The 21,022-nt window shown below is 39.3% G+C and overlaps 1 protein-coding gene across 3 annotated transcripts in view; it reads right to left on the bottom strand.

Moving 5' to 3' along the window:
* Window positions 1–21,022, bottom strand: part of iqsec1b (IQ motif and Sec7 domain ArfGEF 1b) — a 404,551-nt gene that overhangs the window by 363,610 nt on the left and 19,919 nt on the right. Inside the window, exon 1 of one of the 3 annotated variants that reach the window (XM_052017345.1) lies at window positions 20,163–20,269. The exons of the other annotated variants lie outside the window; for them this stretch is intronic. Coding sequence (XP_051873305.1) covers window positions 20,163–20,164 — 2 coding nt within the window. The 5' untranslated portion in view covers window positions 20,165–20,269. Of the gene's footprint in view, window positions 1–20,162; window positions 20,270–21,022 lie in introns of those variants that run through there. 3 annotated transcript variants of the gene reach the window in all.

The raw sequence follows: 21,022 nt of genomic DNA on the forward strand, positions 1-21,022 counted from the left end.
CATCAATTTATAAAAGTATCATTTTCCACCACCTCATTCTTGGTACTTCTAGGAGAGATTGTAATCTTTAGCTATATTTAAGTACAAGCTTATCAAGCACAGCACACACAATATGTGACACACTCAAAGGGTTTTACTGGATAAAAGAACTGGTATCTTGGCTTTTCTTAAAATATATAAACTGAATTACTAGGTACAGAATAAGCAGGTATCCTGTATTGTTAAAGAAAAGCCAATAATACCTTTTCACAGCAACAAAGCACAACACTTGAGTGTCTGGAATCTATAAGGAGCAGAGATTTATCAATTAACTCAGTTTCTCTTTTCACAGATGACCTGCTGAGTGTTGCCAGCAATTCTGTTTATAAAATAAAAACAGCAGATGTTGGAAATGTGAAATGTTCTTTTGAAGACAGAAGAGACTGCTGGATACTGGAGCAAAAAAAAAAGCTGCTAGAAGAACTTAGTGGGTCAGGCAGCATCTTGGAGGCAAAAGGGATGTGTCAATGTTTCCAGTCAAGACACTGCAGGTAACCCACACCAGTATTCCTTTCCCATTCCCTTCAGTCCAGCCAGGTTCTCTCTCCCTTTGTTTACCTTTTCCATCCCTCCTTCCCTCCCACAACTGGCTCCATCTGCCCATCATTCCCCTCCTCATCTGGTTCCACCTATAGCCTACCAGCTCCTTCTCACCCCTCCCCCGCACTTCATTATACCAACTATCGTTCCCTTGACTTCCACCCACCCCCACAGTCCCCAGTCCTGAAATGCTCTTTCGAGGTTTGTGAATGGTTTGGATTTCAACTGGAAAAATAAACAATGTTATTGAAATGAACTGGGTAAAATCTTACACTGTTAACTTAGTGTGGATACACAGTCTCAACCAGTAAGTTATGAGCAACAAACCACAATTCTATCTTTCTGGATCGTCCAGGAAATTTTCATGACTGTATATTCCAAATTAAAAATGGTGATCATTAACTAAATATCAAAAAAACTGTGATACCACTTCCTATTAATGGAAATAGTTTCTCAACTACCAGAATATACAAACATACTGATCATAAAAATAATTACTTTTTATTAGATTATATACAATACTTCACAGTCCAAATTTCAATCTGAACTGAAATGTGAGCAAATAGTTACAATGTTCCTTCATGGCAAGGCAGGATTACTCAACTTGACAAGATTTTCATTTAAGCAACCAAAGTAATTTATCAACCAAGTATTACACAGGATTAAGAGGTTGTTATACTGTTACCAAATATACATACCCAAATATTTAAACATATTTTAATATGTACTGGAACCTGTGATGGGATCAGGTCAACTTTGTTTTACAAAATGCATGGACAATAAACACGTCCAGTGCATTTACAGAATTAATCCAGATTTTGGACATGCTTAATGATTCTCATTCAAAAGACTTCTGAGGGAAAGTGGAATTAGAAGTCCACTCATGGTTGAAGCTAGAAGAAAATGCACACGGGTCCAATAAGTTGCATCGTAGCGCAGGTTGCATTGATGAACAAGGTTTTTACCAAAAAAATTCTATAGCTTCCACACTAAAAATTGAGGAAGTGTTATTTCATTTCCATTGTTTGCAATCTCCTGCAAAGAGGGATTATTGTTTACCAATAAATCTATTCTTTCCAACTTGAATTCAAATAAGAATATACTGTTGGAACAATGGTTTTTAAGACTGACTGTAACGCAGGTGAGGTACCCGAAGGATACATTGAGGAAGCCCTTTGGAATTGGAATTTGTTTATTAGTGTGACTTGTACCAAGGTATAGTGAAAAACTTGTCCTGCATAATGTTCATACAAATCAATTCATTACGCAGTGCATTGAGATAGTACAAGGTAACACAATAACAGAGTGCAGAATAAAGTGTCACAGCTACAGAAAAAGTGCAGTGCAGGTAGACAATAAGGTGAAAGGGCATAACGAGGTAGATAGTGAGGCCAAGTGTCCTTCTCATCATATAAGGGAACTGTTCAATAGGCTTATAACAACAGGATAGAAACTGTCCTTGAGCCTGGTGGTAGGGGTTTTCAAGCTTTTGTATCTTCTGCCTGATGGGAGAGGGGAGAAGAGAGAATATCTGGGGTCAGTGGGGTCTTTAATTATGTTGGCTGCTTTACCAAGGCAGCAAGAAGTATAGACAGAGTCCACGGAGGAGAGGCTGGCTTCTGTGATGTACTGAGCTGCATCCACAACTCTCTGCAGTTTCTTGCGGTCATGGGTAGAGCAGTTGCCATAGTAAGCTGTGATGCATCTAGATAGGATGCTTTCTATGGTGCATCGATAAAAATTGGTGAGTGTCAAATTTCTTTAGCCTCCTCAGGAAGTAGAGGCGCCAGTGAGCTTTCTTGGCCACAGTGCCTACGTGGTTGGACCAGGACAAGCTATTGGTGATATTCATTCCTTGGAACTTGAAGCTCTCAACCTTCTTGACTTCAGCACCACTGATGTAGACAGGAACATGTGCACCGCCACCACACACCACCCACCCCCCCCTTTCCTGAAGCCAACGACTAACTCTTGTTTTGCTGATAACGAGGGACATTGTTGTCATGACACCATGTGTTACTAAGCTCTTTATCTGCTTCCGGTACTCCAACTCATCATTGAGATACAGCCCACAATGGTGGCATCATCTGCAAACTTGTAGATGCAGCTAGAGCAGAATCTGGCCACTCAGTTATGAGTGTATCAGGAGCAGAATAGGGGACTGAGGACACAGCCTTGTGGGGTACCAGTGTTGAGAAAAATAGTGCCGGAGGTGTTGCTGCTTGTCCTTACTGATTGTGGTCTGTTGGTCAGGAAGTCAAGGATCCAGTTGCAAAGAGAGGCGTTGAGTCTTAGATCTTGGAATTTGGAGATGAGCTTGCTTGGAATTTATTATTGAAGGCAGAGCTGTAATCACTTAACAATAGTCTAATGTAAGTGTCTTTACTGTCCAGATGTTCCAGAGATGAGTATAGGGCCATGAAGATGGCGTCTGCCATAGACCAGTTTCGGCGGTAGGCAAATTGCAGTGGGTCGAGATTGTCTGGGATGCTGGAGTTAATGCATGCCATGACCAGCCTCTCGAAGCACTTCATGATGGGGCAGTAGTCATTAAGGCATGTTACCTTGTTTTCCTTAGGTACTGGGATGATAGTAGTCTTCTTAAAGCAGGAGAGAACCTCAGGTTGAAGCAGGGAGAGGTTAAAAATGTCTGCAATACCCTGATCTGCACGGGATCCAAAGGACACAGCCAGGGACACCATCCAAGCCAGATGCTTTCGGGAGTTCACTCTCCAGAAGACTGATCTTACATCCTCAACAGTGTCTATGGGTTCAGGTACATTGGAGGCTGTCGGGCTGGGTAGTGACATACCAATCCCCTCCTGTTCAAAACATGCATAGAATGCATTAAGTTCATTAAGAATGGATGTACTGTTGTCAGTGATGCTATCTGACTTAGTTTTGTAGCCTGTATGCCCTGCCACAACTGACAGCTGGTCTGGGACTCCATTTAAACATCAATATAGGTAACCCAAGTGTTGCATTTCTAGAAAATGGCCCATATTGTGATTTTCCATCTGTACTTGTGTCAAAAAAAAACACCAAGAGTTGAAAAAAAAATTATTTCCCTCCTCCACATAAAGTCTGTGAACGTGTGAATTTTATTCTACATCTCAAATTTTTGGGTAGTGATTTCTGAAGTCTGTAAGGGCGAATTTCCATTATCCAAACAGCTGCAATGCAAGGGTCGCCTGTAACAAAAAATGTACATAGCACAAGAAAGTTTGTTGTACACATTGGGTGAAAAAAAACAACAAATAATAAAAACATCAGACACAGCTCAAGTCATCCAGCTTAATTTAACCCAAATGAACAGCAATCTGATGACCTCCAAACCCACCCGTTGCGATACTGAACCCTTGTTCACTATAACTGGATACGAAAGATGCTGCCTTAATTTGATCAGTACAATGCTTTTCCATTTGCCATTTATATTTCACATCATACTTATAGCAAAAGTCCTCCTGTGCATCAGAGTGCAGCTAAGAAATTCTTTAATTATTGCATTTTTCCAGCTTCAATAAAATGGTAGTAGCAGTAATTCCTTGGATAGCAACTATGGTCCACAATTATTTAAAGCCGTTTACCATGTTTTTTTTAAAGAAATAGATGAAATTACTATATTTTGCTGGCACCACTTTTTTGACAGAATTTGAGAGTTGCTTACAGTAATTAAATAGGGGTGGTCAAAGAAGTTCAATGACAGACATTCACAGCAATAATAAAAAATTTCTTTGAATTATTAAATTATTATTAAATAATTTCTTTGAAAAATACTCACAACAAGAATCAACTTGTGCTTTTGTCCTCAGAACTGTACTGAAAGTTTAATCATGACCGCAGAAAACTAACATTAGTTATCAGGATTTTAAATGAGCATTGGCCTTTGAAATTTCCAGGTAAAGGATTGTAAAGAAAAACAAAGAAATCCATTTGAAGGTCTAAGAAAACAATTACATTTGTGTGTGGATTTTGAAAATATATATAAATCAATAAATTCCAAAGCATAGCCAGATTGACATTAAGAACTACGTCACCAATAACTTAGAGAAATAATAAAAGTTCTTATGAATTACAAGTTGTTCCTGCATTGCAGCATGACGTCTTATCTCAGATTCCAAGCAGTCAATATGCATGATTCAATGAAATAGATGATAGAACCAAACTATGATGTGTCCAAACACACTAGAAAAGCATTCCTTGAAGTAACAATTTTCTCATCTTCTTGCTGGCTTTAATACTAATTCTCAAATGAACAATTCCAATTGTATCCCTTTTAAACCTGTTAGAAACACAAAAGAAAATAATACCAGGAAGAGCAACCTACAAATCCATTAGTATCAAGATACAGAGAATTAGTCATCACTTCAAAAGAACCATAAAAAAGTCAACATTTGAAAGAAAATGAAAGAAAAACAAAAAATAAAATGGTTTTCCTTCCCCCTTCCTTGTTCTGTTACATCTTTATTTTTAGTTTATCAAAATCCACCCCTCCCACAACTACACGCACAGACATTAGCAGGCCCACCAAGCATTTCCTGCATTATTGTCCCATTTAGATATACCAGTTCCAAACTATTCAGTAATTCAGCAAGCTTGTAGTTTTCAAATCTTTTAAATACACATACACTAGAAAAATAACAGCGTAGCGGTTAGTGTAATGCTATTACAGCATCAGCGACCCAGGTTCAATTCCAGTCACTATCTGTAAGGAGTTTGTACATTCCCCCTGTGTCTGCGTGGGTTTCCTCTGGGTGCTCCGGTTTCCTCCAACATTCCAAAGACATATGGGTTAGGAAGTTGAGGGCACACTATGTTGGCGCTGGAGGTGTGATGATACTTGCGGGCTGCCCCCAGAACACTATGCAAAAGATGTATTTCACTGTTTTGATGTACATGTGACTAGTAAAGAAATCTTATCTTATAGCCAGCTTAATGAAATCTTATTGATACGATTAGAAACTAGATAATTTGCACATTTGGTTTTGTAGGACTTGAAATTTATTCAATTTAAATAAATTTCAAGTCATAGTACAACTTTACTAAAAGTAAATACTATCTGAATTGCTTTGTGTGCATAAAATTCTACTGAAAAAATCTGTCTTTCAACAAATGACTGCCCCATTCATCAACAGAATCTTCAATTTGCAAGCCAGATGTATCCAAACACAATAATGGCTTGCTTTGCCTTTTTTAGCATCCCTTTCAGGATATCCTAAAGCATCTAACAGCAACGACAAGTTGGGCCAATAGGCCTGTTCCCATGCTGAACAACTCTGACTCTATGACAATGAAGTAATTTTGAAATGTTGTCACCGATTTTGAAATCTGATCACAAGTAAGATGCAAGATTTCTGCATTAAGCTGGAAAAGCAAGTACACAGTTTAATAAGTTCTTGGAAAGTTGGAATTTACATAATTTAGTTTCTGTCACTTATTTTGTGGAAAGTGAACTTTGTTCACTGCAAAGACAATTGGCACAACTGCAGGCAAATTCAAGATATGACACATGCATAAATGTGAATCCTCCATCCTGCTGGTATCCATGCCTGGCATTCCTTTAGCTGCAGTTTAATATTAGACACTATGGAACGCAGCATACCAGAAATCAATAAAAAAAAGTGCTGGAAATATTCAGATCAGAAGAGTAAGAGAGTTAATCTCATTGCTGGATGACCTTACATCAGAAATGCTGAAGGTCATTTATTTGAAACATTAACTCAGCTTCTCTCTCCACAGACGCTACCCGACATGCCAAGTATTCCAGCATTTATTTTCTTTTTCCTCCATCAGGCTGGACCCGGTGCAGGAAGTTCTTCAATTCCTTTAAACATTCAAGTGTTTTTAAGTCTCGTGTATTTTTTTTTAAATTAACTCATCCCATCCTGCCATGGTGCTTGGCTGAAATTTCACACAACGAAAGTCAAAGTCCCAATTTACCTAAAGACTGCACATTTCCACTAATCAAACAGTTCCATCTTTTGTTAAAATTTCTTCCAGAAATTTGGTTGGAACTCTGAACAGATTTACAGTAATCCAATGCAGATAACATCTAAGTTACCTAGGATATAAAATTCCACTTCCAAATGCATTAGGATAAATTCATGAATCAGTGATCAGTGCAAGTAAGGGAAAAGAAATGGAAGGATGACAGTCCAATGCAAAGTATCAGATTACTTCCCCCTCCTTTAATCTTTGTTCAAGGTAACAATATGATCCTTTCCTGTTGTACACTGCACAAACATTATTGCCATAATCTAAATTTTTAGGATATCCTATCAGGTAAATAATTTCCATGATAATCAGTTTCTCTGCATAGAGATTCTTCAGCCAAGTTTTTATTATGCCCAAATTAGTTGATAATTAGATTACCTTATATCAATTAACAGTGAAGCCCGAGTACTCCAATCACCTCCCAATGTTTGCAGGAAAAATTCTACATACCTTCATTATCATTAGATTAGTCTTTGAGACAGGTTTCTTTCCATTTGTAAAAAACATGCTATATATGTAATTTGTCATTGTCCATAATTTTATTTTGAATTTCAGTTTGGTTATTTGTAACATCTTCATGTTCTTAATAAATATAAAAATACAATTACCTGCTTTATGTTTTTTTTGGTGGGGAGAGCTGTTGCTTATTATAACAGATAATGCAGATTCCACTATCTCTAGCTTTCCAGTGACCTTTAAAATGTTCAGAACAAGTGCTTTACAGTTGCAATATTTATTAAAATCTCACCATTTACATTCTGTACATTGACCATTACATATATTTGGAAAAAATCTCTAATGAAAAATAACTTAATTGTCTTTTCTAATTCTGCTTCCTAATAGGATTGAAGCAGGCTGCCTCCAAATGCCAATCTGCAAAGTCTATTTCCTTCTGTACCCCCATCAGAAATTCTTCGGACTATTTGCTGGAATTTTAATGGCAATTTCACAATCTAGAACAATTTTAACAAATGTTCAGTTTCTGTACTATCGAAATACAAAAAGGAATATTTCCAATTTTGTCGAATGAAAAGAAAGCCTCTAAATTTCTGGACCTTGACTTTAAACCAACTTAAAGTTTGATGTACATTCTTGCTCTACAAGGGATTTTAATATAAATACTAGCCATGAAATGCAAATTGATATCCTGTAGCAATGCTTAAATAAATACAAAACCTCTCCCATCTTTTAATAGTCAACATTTTAAACCCAATTAATTGCGGGGGGGTTTTTTCAGAAAAAAAGCCTGCTTTGTTTTTACATTTGTACAATGGATTCCACCACAACTTGAAAAAGCTCATTACACAATGTGGCAGTAACTTCTGTCACCCACTTTAGAATTCTTTATCACTGCCAGAGGGGTGATGGAAAAACATTATTTTAGAAAGTAAGCTTAAAATTTATGAACAGTAGGAGTGAGGGAACACTGCACAAAAAATCTTTTGCACAACTGGTGCATGGAACTGATGCCAAAATATGAATAGGAGCTAGAAAACAGAGCTTTAGGCTAAAAGAGAGAATATTAACTTGGCAGAATGTGATAAATGGTTCTCCCAAGGAAGCAGCATTGAAACTCATTTAACAAAAAAATACATGAATGAGAAAAAAATGAAAACATTCAAAAATTAAGCAAAGTATACTACACATAACAACTTTCTGGGAAGAACTATTTTATATTTAAATGCTCAGTGCCAGCATCCCATCTAAATTAAATATGTAACAAATATGCTGATCAGGGAAGGAATATTTCACTAGATTGTACAAAGAAAGAATTCAACCCTGATTAAAAACTGGGTTTAGTAGTAACAAGATTTTTGATTTGACAACTAGTAAATATTTCTGACTGGAGCACATTAGCCAAGGCAATAATTGACCTCTCTATAATTTGAAAAAGGGCTACAAGTTTCATAAAACGCTCCTCAATAGGCAGTCTATCCAATGCACAAAACCAATGCAGCACTCGCTCAGTACCACTCAGGCAACAGTGCAGAGCTTCAACCCAACAACTCTTTGGCTAAAGACCAGGATGCAAAACATGTTGGCAAACTGGCACAATATTGTCCAAAGGATTTAATAGAATTTACATCATTGATATAATGATTTTTGCACCAAAATTAGAGTACATATTTGGCTAGATGTTTATACTGCAATCACTGTGCGCTAGAGATCAAGACTAAAATTACAAGGCATCTTTCACAACTTCTGCAGAAAATTTTCCAACTTAATGCCACCTCTCAGGAGGTGTGGAAGAGGAAGAGAAAGAGCAAGTCGTGGGTTGAAATGGCAACCAAGAGTGTTTCTCTTGCTTCAGTTATTGTTGTGAAAATATTTTTGCTTACTTTTATAGCTACAAGCAAGACCAGAAACACATTCCAAAAGCCTGACTGGAATAGGCCAATTTCCTATTAGGTCCTTAAAATAAGAACTTCACTCCTCATTAGTAATTATAAAGGATTAAATGGCAGTAATAGGCACCGCAAAAAAAACCCAGAAATTGGCTTTGGTTTTTTTAAAAATGTTTTTATCTGCATGTTTAATGCTAGGAAACAACAAGTTTATTAATTTGGCTTTGCCTCTTACAAGGAAAGGTCCAAACATTAAATTGTATTCGCAATGAAACATAGTCTTCTGCAGAACACCTGTTTGTTATTTTTAAATTTAATAATTTAGAAGAAGGAAGTAGAACAGTATTCTTTGACCATCCATAGTCACATTGTTGAAAATAAAAATCAATAATTATGCAAAGAGATAGAAAAATAAAATCATAATGTGGGTTTCAAGTTAGTCAGGTACATCTTGGCTTATAGTACTGAGGTGCAAATTAAAATGAACAACGCTGTTTTAGTTTCACAATCATCAAGTCTAATTCTCACATTTTCTAGCTGCACTATCAAGCTTTAGTGCATGGTCATCAAAAAAAAATCTAATTAGTGGGACCCATACTAAACATATTTCAACCTCTTTGCTTATTTCCTATCTTGTTTCTTCCTCCTGAACTACACTCTCAGAATCAGATTTATTATCACAGGCATATGTCATGAAATTTGTTGTTTCGCAGTAGCAGTACAGAGCAAGACATAAAAATTACTACAAGTTACAAAAAAAATAGTGTGAATGAGGAATAATGGGGTGGTGTTCACAGGCCATTCAGAAACTTGAGGGCAAAGGGGAAGAAGCTGTACCCAAAACATTGAGTGTGGGTCTTCAGGCTCCTGTACCCCCTCCCCAAGTGGTAGTAATGAGAAGAGGGCATGTCCTGGATGGTAAGCGTCCTTAATGATGGATGCTGCCTTCTTGAGGCACCACCTCTTGAAGATACCCTCAATAGTGAGGAAGATTGTGCCTGTGCTGGAGCTGGCTGAGTCTACAACTCTCTGCAGCCTCTTGCGATCCTGTACATTGGAGCCTCCATACCAGGCAGTGATGCAACCAGTCAGAATGCTCTCCACTGTACATCTCTAGAAATTTGCAAGAATCTTTGGTGACATACCAAATCTCCTCAAACTCCAAAAGAAGTAGAGATGCTGGCATGCCTTCTTTGTGACTGCATCAATGTGTTGGGCCCTGGATAGATCTTCTGAGATATTGATGTCCAGGAACTTGAAGCTGCTCACCTTTTCCACCGCTGACCCCTCATTGAGGACTGGTATGTGTTCTCCCAACTTTCCCTTCCCAAAGTCAGCAATCAATTTCGTGGTCTTCCTGACGTTGAGTGCGAGGTCGTTGTTGTGACACCACTCAACCAGCCGATCTGTCTCACTCCTGTACGCCTCCTCGTCACCATCTGAGATTGTGCCAACAACATTGTCGTCATCGGCGAATTTATAGATCTCTCTCATCATCATGCCTCCTTTTGTTTCTCCCCTCTCCACACTCCTAAATCTCCACCTTAAAACCTTCAATATTTCTTGATCTTCCTACTCTATTGATACTTTTAGGCTAGCCTACATCTTGATTAAACCCATAGCATCCCTCTATATCTCTTGGTATAACCTGGAGGGATCAAAGCACTGATCACCATCCCCTAACAAGATGCAACCCCAGTTCCTCTATCCTACTCTCTCAATCTCCCTCCTCAACATACCTGACTGGAGGAAGTCAGGGGAGGAGGGTGCAGGGGCTGTAATCTTTCCATCCAATTCATCCAAGTTGCTGCTGACCCAGTGAATTCTCCTATGTGATGCCTGATCCAAATCTCAGAAAGACCATCCTCTTGTAAACAAAAACTTTTGCTAATCATAAACTACTACAGATGATTCCATCACAACCTTAACAGACTCTACCCTGAGGAATGATGTACTATGCCTCCCTAGTAATCCCTTTCAACAGTTTCAGTGCAGTCTCCAATTATCAAATCATTCACTGATCCATTCCCTTGCTCCCTAACACATTCTTGGAGCTTCTCAATATGTTTAGTCCAATTCAGATCATTTAATTTTTTTTCCATTCTTAAACTCTCAAAAGCATGAAAACTTTCTACCCTCATCATCTGTACCAAGCAACTTGCATTTTTGGGAACTTAACAGGGTCAGGAGCAGGCCAAACCAAAACAAGATTATAATGGCTGGTCCTCAACATTACTTCTATTTTCTCACCTTCTCCACATTCATTTCCCTTTACACACATCTGAACATCTAAAAGATCAGAGTCTTCAATATACTTAACTGAGTATCCACAGCCTTCTAGAGACTTCTGAAGACAACAGCGTTGATCGAAAAATAATTTTTAATTGCAAATGCTGGAAATCTGGGATTTAAACAGAAAAAGCTGGAAACATTCAGCAGGTCAGGCTGTGTGGAAAGAGAAACAGTTAACATTTCAGGTCTGGGACCTTAACGTAGTGTACTGCATTCCATGTTCACAATGTAGTCTCCTCTGCTCTGGAGAAATCAAATGCACATTGGGCCAGCACTTTATGGAGGACCTGTACACAATCTGCAGGAGCTTTTAGCCACTTTCCACTTTATTATCCCACTCCTGTTCCACATTTCTATCTGTAGCCTCCCATATCGTTACAAGAGGGATCAATGCAAACTTGAGGAAGAGCACCTCAACTTCCCTATGGACACAGTGCAATTTCCAAGACTTGATATCAAATTCTTCTACTGTGTGGCATGCTCAGCACATCTCACAGCCTTATCAGCAACACATTAAATAGAAAAAGAATCTAACTGCAACTTAATTGCCACATTGTCATCTGGTCTCATCTGTTGGATTCCACTGTTTTAAGTAGCTTTTTTTTAAAAAAACATGTATAGTGTTTAATACACCTCAAATGGCTAACAAGGAATGGCTGCTTTTTAGCTTATTGGTTTGTCCATCAGGTGAATACACATTTTCTTATTGGCTGGTTTTGCCACAGGTATCTAATAGGTTTTCTGAGTGGACTATTGTTAGCTAAGGAGTACCTCTTATCTCAGAAGGAGTCTTTTTTTGTCAGTCATTCTCGTTTATCTTGCTCTCTCTCGCTCTCTTGCCCCTCTCTTCATCCCCGCCCTCCCCACCACCCGCCCCTAGCTCATTTTTAGTTCCTTTAGTCTCGGTTCATCTCCTAGTAGTAAAGCTGCCATGTGCTCAGTGACTGTTTCTTTGTTTTAAACTTTTCCAATAAAACTTTGTGAAGCACCAAGTTGTTTTCAACTCATTATTGGACACCTGAAAAAACCTGCGGATTCGAAAATAACCGGATCCGACACACCCTATCAGAGATAGTCCTTGTTCTACCCATCCCTCCCCTAACTTCTCTACTATCTGAAACTAACCCATTTACTCTCTTTTCCAGTTCTGAAGGTTCTTTGACCCAAAATGTTAACTGTTTCTCTTTCCACAGATGCTACCTGATGTGCTGAGTGTTTCCAACATTTTCTGTTTTTACTTAAGTGAAGAAATTTCTTAACAATCCTAAATGACATTACTTCTCATTATGAGAATACACACCTTTGTTCCAGATTCTCCGGTGTGAGGAAACAGCCTCTCAGTGTCTACCCTATCAGAATCTTAGATTTCAAACCCTGCCAAGTATACTTTCCCTCAAATACAATTTGAAGCACCATTTTAACTTATAATGCTACCAAATTCTCTACCCTCCTTTGCTCTTAATTTCTCCCTCTACAAAAATTTCATCCATTCCCTAGGTCTTGCAATATCAATTGGTGCTACTACTACTACAATTAGCTTGATTAGAAGACTATTTTTGATCACTTCCTCATATTATTCTTTACTCCATACCACTTCCTCCTACATCCAACACTGAAAGAGCACTTAATGAAATCCCAACAATTCACCTTGGCCCCATTTTCACTTGCATCTCTATGACCATCAATTTGCTCAACTACACCTCACCTTTGATTTCCTTGTACCCATTAAGGTTTTTTTTCATCCCCATATGTTCTCTGGTTCAGAACTCAATTCTGCTACCCCAAGACCAGAGATACAGACATAAATTGGAACAGTGGACAACTGGTTTACCACTCACTACTCTAAGATCATCCAGATTTCCAGAATTTGTCCCTTTACTTTTACTGTCAGCAGTCTTCTTGAACCCACCACAATGTTGTAAAGAAAGAGTTAAATTAACCAAAAGTCATTTCTGATTCCTCCTTAGTATGTGCAGTAGTGTGTAACACAAAATGGTGTCAGCTCAGAATGTGGGTATGTTTTGAGAACTTACGGGAGTACTGATGCACATCCTTGAGATTAGGTGGAGGAGGTTTCCTTCTTTACAAACCTGTTGTCTTTGTTTCTAATTTAGGTGGTTAGGCTGAAGGTCACGAGCGATAAGGTGGTACAAGCTGGTACCCCTAAAGAATGGAAAAGTACTGGGATAAAAGTTAAGTTTGAGGGGTATAAAAGGGGGTACCTTCTTTGTGCAAATTGGGACCTTCCCTTAGGCTGGGAGCTAAGACACAGACAGAAGGCTGCGTGAAAGGCTGTTGGACATCTGAGGTTCCCTCCAGCATTATACAAGATCAGTTCGTCGATTGGTTGATAAGTATTATTTTGCTTCCTTCTGTATTTTAAGTATTCTTCTTCCTTTCTATATTTTATCCTTGATATAACTTTAATAAAGTATCACGAATATAGTGCCTCCTTTGTTTGCGAATAAATCTTGCTGCTAAAATCAGGAAAGAGCCAGGAATGAATTTTAAAATACTTGTGTTACATATGTTCCCAAGCCTCAGTTTACAGAAGGAATGCAAGGAGTTCAGGGACTTCTGCTACCTGGGCTGAAATAATCTGATCTATTGATCTGGCTTTCCCTCCTTTCCCCTGGCCCATTAGACAAATAATCTGAAAAAGGTTCCCACCTACCCTCAAAATGACTTTAATATCTCTCTCTCACACACACACACCTGACTGCATCATGCTCCTCTAGTTCTCTCCATTATCCAGCTACACAAGGTGCACATGCTTGATTCCATTCTTACCCTATTCGTGCAGCATTACTTATTGGTCTTACACTGAGAGTCATACAGCATGGAAACAGGTCCTTCAGCAACATCAATAAAACACTGGTTTCCAATGTCACTGATGACAAACAATTCTACTACAAACATTAGGCCTTTTTGCTTTGCTTTGAACACTAGCCAAGCAGAAACTTCCTTCAACTAAATTATGGCCAAATTATACAGAACTGCAGCCAGTAGCTCTGTAGAAAACTGCCAGCATGTTCTCGACTTCACATCTATACAAAGCAATGCAGAAATTATCAAATACTATGGAGGCGAGATGCCAGGACACCCGACCTTCTGTCTGCTACGGAGATAGATATGCTGAACTAAGGGGCCACCAATGCTTTGTATCTGACCACTCAGCTTTATATCAGCTCTGAACAATGACCCAATCAATTGAATGGGGTTTCAGAATTCAGTTTGGCAAAAAATACAAGCTAGTCTAAAGTTTTAACACAGTTAACCAAAAAAATTTTTTCCCAAGAAAATATAGGTATTTAAATTCTTCTGAAATGCATCTGATTATAAAAGCTATTTGGAAACAGTTAGAAGATCCAAAAAAGCATAAGCTATCCAACTGTCAGCAGGGGAGTCCAGGGGCAAAACCACAGGAACACCATCTGCAAAGCCAAGTTACCTCTTGCAAACAACTCTACTTCACAGGACAGTTATGGCGTTGAGGGTGTTTGATTTGACCTGCAAAAAATTTGATGCAGCTACAGGGAGGATACTTGAGGTGCATCCCAGATCGAGCATTTTTCACACATATCTGATTCGATGAAAAAATTATTTCATCACAATCCTGCAAAATGTCTCAAGTTTTATACTAAGTTAAGGGCATTATATCAATACTAATTAGTTTAGGAAACTCCTGTGCCTTCCTGGAGTATGGTAATTCATTAAAACTGACACTTATTTTATTCATCTCCTTTTGGACCTCATTGACTCATTGAAATAGCTTAGCAAGTACATTATGGAGTAGAAGTACTGGACTGAGTAAACAAATGGAAGCAAGACTAAAATTATTTGAAAGTGTGAGCAAATTAACAAGCAACCATTTTTTTTAATATATACAAATTTCCCTCCAGAAATATCTGCCTTTTGATATTCTGTTCCAGTTCCTTGTCTTTCTAAGCATTGGCCCTCCCATCAAGAATACTATATTTCACTTAGCTTTTATTGCTCAACTCCTACCTCAAGATCCAAGAAACTGCTCCTCTCCAAGGCAAAGCACCTGCACTGGGAGCTACAACCAGAGAGTCACTGCTCTCATCCACTTTCCTTCTCACAAGAGTAAGGATAGGGTGCCCTTGGTTCTAACCTTCCACCCCACCAGCCTCCACATTCAATGGAACATTCCTCACAATTTTCACAACTTTCGATAAGATTCCACCACCAAATATCTTCCTCTTTCAGTAAGCACAGTAATTTTGTTTAAGCAATAAATATTGATCAAAGCACGAGCAACAAACTCGCCATTATCTGAAACAACGTCAGAACCCTTAGTTTAATATGTTCTCTGAAGTTAGCACATAGTCAGTACCATATTGGAGTGTCAGCCTGGGATTCTTGTACATAAACATCAAAATGACAAAAATCCTGAGGATTTAAAAAAAATACACAATTACCTATAAAGCATATTGAAATAGTACATAAACCTTCCATATATTTAACTCCAATTTATGAGTGGTCATATTGCCCAAAATGATCTCATATCTGTAAGGTTATTTGCATTGTGTATAATGAAACTTACTTCAGCTTAACAATGGTGCCATGTAATAATCCTGAAAGCAATAGGTTATTAAACAGTGCTCTAACTTCCAGGAACAAAGCTATAAAAGGATCAGATTCTCAGTTACTCTCAATATTGTTGAAACTAGATAGATGCACATAGAACAGATTAGAAGACCAAGTTTAAACTAAAAGTAGCCAAACCAATTTGCACAACAGTTACTGACCAAGGTACAAATCATGGTAATGTTTAACCAACTGTAAACAACATGGCATCATAAATTGTAGTGGAACTACAGCCTACTATATTAAATTGATTTTAAAGCACTATCCTACTGCTGTTGGTAACATCTACAGTAACGAGAATAAAAGGGAGCAATTCAATATTGTTTACATTGCCCAAATCTAGAGTCCAACCTCAAAAGATATACATAAAACAAATGAAAATGCATAATGGATGAGTAATAATAATAATAATATTTTGCTTCACAATTACCTCCCCACTTACACCTATCATCCAAACTTACTGAAAGCTTTGATATTTTACTAGGATACATATTATTTCATCACAGTGCAGGGAGAAATTGGGGAAAAAAATTGACAAAAAATACCCACTTTCATTTTGTATTCCTATTCCAGGCAAATAGTTACTAATGTTCAAGAACATAATGTATATCATTTCATCCAAAGCCCAAAAGATCAATGAAGCCAAGCCTCTAATCACCATGTGCTGAAGGCAGACCCACAGTGCAGATGTCAGGAAGCAAGTTCCAGAATTTTGCTAAGTGTGGTATTCACCCAAACTTATAGCTTGCGTTGTGTCGTTTGTTGCCCGTGCCTCCCAGATATTGATGATGATGGGCATGGTTAAAGATGCATTCATGTGAAAGAAACACAGGGAGTAGACACAAAGGGGCATGTAAAAACTGAAATGCAGAGCTGCAGGAAGTACCCAGCAAGTCAGGCTGTGCTAGAGATGAAAGAAAAACAGTCAATTTTACAGATGGATGATGTCCAGCTTCACTGGCTAGTTCTGATGCAATCAAAAAGCAAACAACTTTTGTTGAATTTGATAAAGTCTAGAAAAGAGTTAAGGGAGAGGATCCAAAGAGGGACTGAAATAAGAACAGTTCCATGTATCCCACAAAAAGACAGGCATCGCTTGGGCCCACGTGAGGTATGGGCTACGATATGCTCTGAAGGAATATGCAGTGGTGTTTCTCAAGTTTATTTTGGACTTCACTGTAACAGTGCTGGAGGCCATACATAGATGTTGGAGTGGGAATGGAATGGAGATGTAATGGGGAACTGGAAGCTTGGGGTCATCTCTGTGGACTGAATGCAGGTATTCTGCAAACGTGGTCACCCAATCTGTATCTTGTTTCTCCAATGTAAAGGAGGCCCATGGGGCAATTATTCCCCCCCCCCCAGAGGGTGGTCCATATATGCAACAAACTGCCAGAGGAAATGGTAGAGGCGAGTACAATTTAAAGGACATCTGGTTAGGTGCATAGACAGGAAAGGTTTAGAGGGATATGGGCCAAAAGGCGGCAAATGGGAATAGCTCAGTCAGGCAACTTGGTCAGCATGGACAAGTTGGACCAAAGGGCCTGTTTTCTATATTGTATAGCTTTGTGACTCTAAAGGGTTTTGTAGACCATGACAAGGGGAAGCAGTGGCTCAGGAAGGAGGAATATATCTCAGATACACATGTGGAAGGCAGCATCAAAGCAAATACGACATTGGAAAAGGAAGAATGGAGTGGAATTATTACAGGATGTGACAAAGAATATTCAGCTATGGGCTTGTAATGCATATTTATCATTAACCTAGCCTTTTAGTCAGAGACCCAATAAGGGAAGTCTGAAATGGACTGAGATCAGATTGGAAGTTGACAGCGAAAGTAATTAAATCTTTGAGTTCTGTACAAGTGCACGATGCAGCACTAATATAGTTATCAAGTGTATTGGAAAAAAGTTAAGGGAGTAGATCTCAAGAAGGACTGAAGCAAGGACTGCTCTAAGTAACCCACAAAACATCAGGCATTGCTTGGGCCCATGCCAGATCTCATAGCTACACCTTCAATCTAGAAAAAGTGACTGGAGTTAAAAGGGAGGACATTCAATGCGAGAATGAATTCAGCCAGGTATATGGAGTTTGGTGGAAAACTAGTTTGGCCTCAGTTCAAGGACGAAATGGAGAGTCCTCAAGACCATCTTGTATGAGATTGAGGTGTAGAGGGTTGGTATATCCACGTAAACACGATCCAGTTAGGACCAGGAGATTGGATACTATCAAGATGCTGTCACAGATGCAAAGACAAATGGGACTGGACAAGGGGACAAAGGAAGGAGCCAAGGTAGGGGGAGAAAAGAAAGTAGGGTATGAGCAAGCTGAAACAATGCATCTGCCCAAAGTCGTCTTTGTGGATCCTGGCTAGGAGGTAGATGTGGACTGTGCAGGGCTAGGATCACCTGCTGGAGCCTGTGAAGGAAAGACCTCCTGAGGGTACAAGGTCCATGTCTTATGGAAGACAATAGCCTGGTGGTCAGTGTGGCGTCATAGTCCAGTGGGAGGTATGAGTTGTTGCAAGATCTGACACTTAGCCTCTGTAAAATAGTGACAAAGGCAATCCCCTTCTCAGTGTACTTGCCTCTGCAACCACAGCAGATGCAACACCCATCTTTTTACTGCTTCCCTTCTCACCATTGAGTAACCAAAACAGCCCTTTCAGATGAAGCAGCAATTCACTTGCATTTCTTTCAATCTCGCAAACTGCATTCAGTTCTCACAATGTGATCTCCTCCATGTTGGAGAAATCAAACTTAGATTGGGTGACCTTTTTGCAAAGCACTGGCATTCAAATCTGCAGAGGAAATCCTAAACTTCGAACTGCTTTCACTTTAATTCTCCATCCTACTCTGATCTCTGTCTGTGGCTTCTTGCACTATTATAATGAGGCCCACCATAAGCTCAAAGAACAGCACCACATCTTTGAACAAAAAAAAACAGAACGCTGGAAGAACTCAGCAGGTCAAGCAGCATCTGTGGAGGGCAAAGGTGTAAGTCAATGTTTTGGGTCGAGACCCTGCATCACGACTCAGAGGAAAGATTGCCAGTATATAATCAGTAAAAGGGGTGGGGGGAGGAGGCTGGTTTGTGATAGGAGGAACCAGATGGAGGGGATGATGGGCAGATGGACCCAGGTAAAGGAAGCAGATGTCAAAAGGTGAACAAAAGGAAAAGAAAACTAGATGGACAAGTGAGCATGTGTGGGAGGAGAGCACTGGGGCTGTGGAAAATTCAATGTTCATATCATTGGGTTGTAAGCTACTCAAGTGGAATATGAGATGTTGTTCTTCTAATTTTCATTTGGCCTCTCTGTAACAATGGAGAAGGCCAAGGACAGGTAGGTGTGTGAGTGGTAAAGAGTTAAAAGTGACATGCAACTGGAAGCTTGAAATGACTGTTGCGGATAAAGTGCAGGTGCTCTGCAAAATTGTTGCCTAGTCTGTGTTTGGTTTCATGATTACAGAGCAGGACTCATTGTGAGCACTGAGTGCAGTAGGTCAGATTGGAAGAGGTGCAGCACTGCCTCACTTGGAATAGCTGTTTAAATTCCTGGATGGCAATGAAGTAAGAGGTGAAAGGACAGGAGTTACACCTCCTGGGGCTGTGGGGGAATGTGCCAGGGATGGAGAGGGATGAGTAGATGTCACGAAGTAGGGAGTCACGAAGATAGAGGCCCCAGCAGAGGGGGATTTGGGGGGGGGGGGGGGGGGGGGGAGAAAAAAAAGAGGAGAGAAGGGAGGAGAAGGCATGACTGGTGGTGGGATCATGTTGGAGCTGCCAGAAATGGTGGAGGATGACATGTTGGATATGGAAGCAGGCAGGTTGAAAAGGCAAGGACCAAGGGAACTCTGTTGTTATTTTGTGCGGGAAGGAGTGGGGATGGGGGGTGGCGAGAACAGATGTGTGGGAAAAGGAGGGCCCAGATCTGAAATGTCAGCTTATACCTTTTGCCTCCAAAGATGCTGCTTGACCCACTGAGTTCTTCCAGTCTTCTATTTTCTTTGTTCCAGATTCTAGCATCTAGAATCTCTGGTCTTCAGCACCTCACCTTTGGTCTGCATGCATTGTAACCTTCTGGACTCAATATAGAATTCAACAACCTCATATAACTCACTTTCTCAGCTTGTATCTGAACTGGCCAGTTCTGCTCAAAGCAATCCATTGGTAATATTAAATTCAATTTGGGCATTTCCTATAGCCCTACATTTCACAGCTTGTACATATCCTTTTTTATTCTCTCTCTCAAACCAACAGTTTATCACCTCAGCAACCTGGGCTCACCCATCACAATTATTCCCTTTATCCCAGCTTTCCCTTCCCCTCCCTGCAACTTACATTCTCTCTTTCCTAGTTCTGTCAAAGTGTCTTTGACCTGAAGTATTAAACTCTGTTTCGCTTTCCACAGATGGTGTCTGAACTGCTGAGCATTTTCCATTTCTTATTTTAAGATTTCCAGCAGTACTTTGATTTACATTTCCCAACAGTTGCGTTTTGTGAATGTTACCCAACATCCAGGTTACCTCCTACTGAGGTTACTTCGCATACGGACTTCACCCTAATGTTGTGCAATCCTTAGCAAACAGCTGCATTTTCGATCCCATATGATGTGGTCATATGCCAGTAATGCTTTGAGCTGAAACAAGAAATGAATGATAAAATAAAAAAGATTATGAAGCAGCATTTACTTAAAAATTCAACAGATGCCCCTGAAGACATAGCTGTACATATTCCAGTGGTATAACTTTCCTGTTTGCTCCACAAGAGAAACACTAGTTCATAAAATAAAACATGCATTTACTGCTGGAAATGCAATTGCAGTCTGAAACAAACCCAGATTTTATGATCAGCTTTGAAGCAACTGGGGCTCACCACTACACTAGCAACCTCTTTTGCCCATGCATGTTGCTATCCGATGTCAATTCTGGATGATCCTTGGCCTCCAGCAATAGTGATGGCATCAAGTTAGGTAAATAGCCAATTACAGTGAAGAACTCTTAGGCAGCAAACCTGGAACTAAAAGCACTAACATTTCACAGACTGTAAATAAAGATTGCAGCATACAAGATTAAATAGAACTTATTATAAATCTACAATCCACTATAATTGTGAGGAAAACAAGTTATTTTATAAAACAGTGAGAGTCATTAATTATGGCTTAACATGTTACTAAACCCACTTGCGCCTCAGGGACAAAA

This window comes from Pristis pectinata, chromosome 6 (genome assembly GCF_009764475.1).
Source record: "Pristis pectinata isolate sPriPec2 chromosome 6, sPriPec2.1.pri, whole genome shotgun sequence".
Lineage (NCBI taxonomy): Eukaryota > Metazoa > Chordata > Chondrichthyes > Rhinopristiformes > Pristidae > Pristis > Pristis pectinata.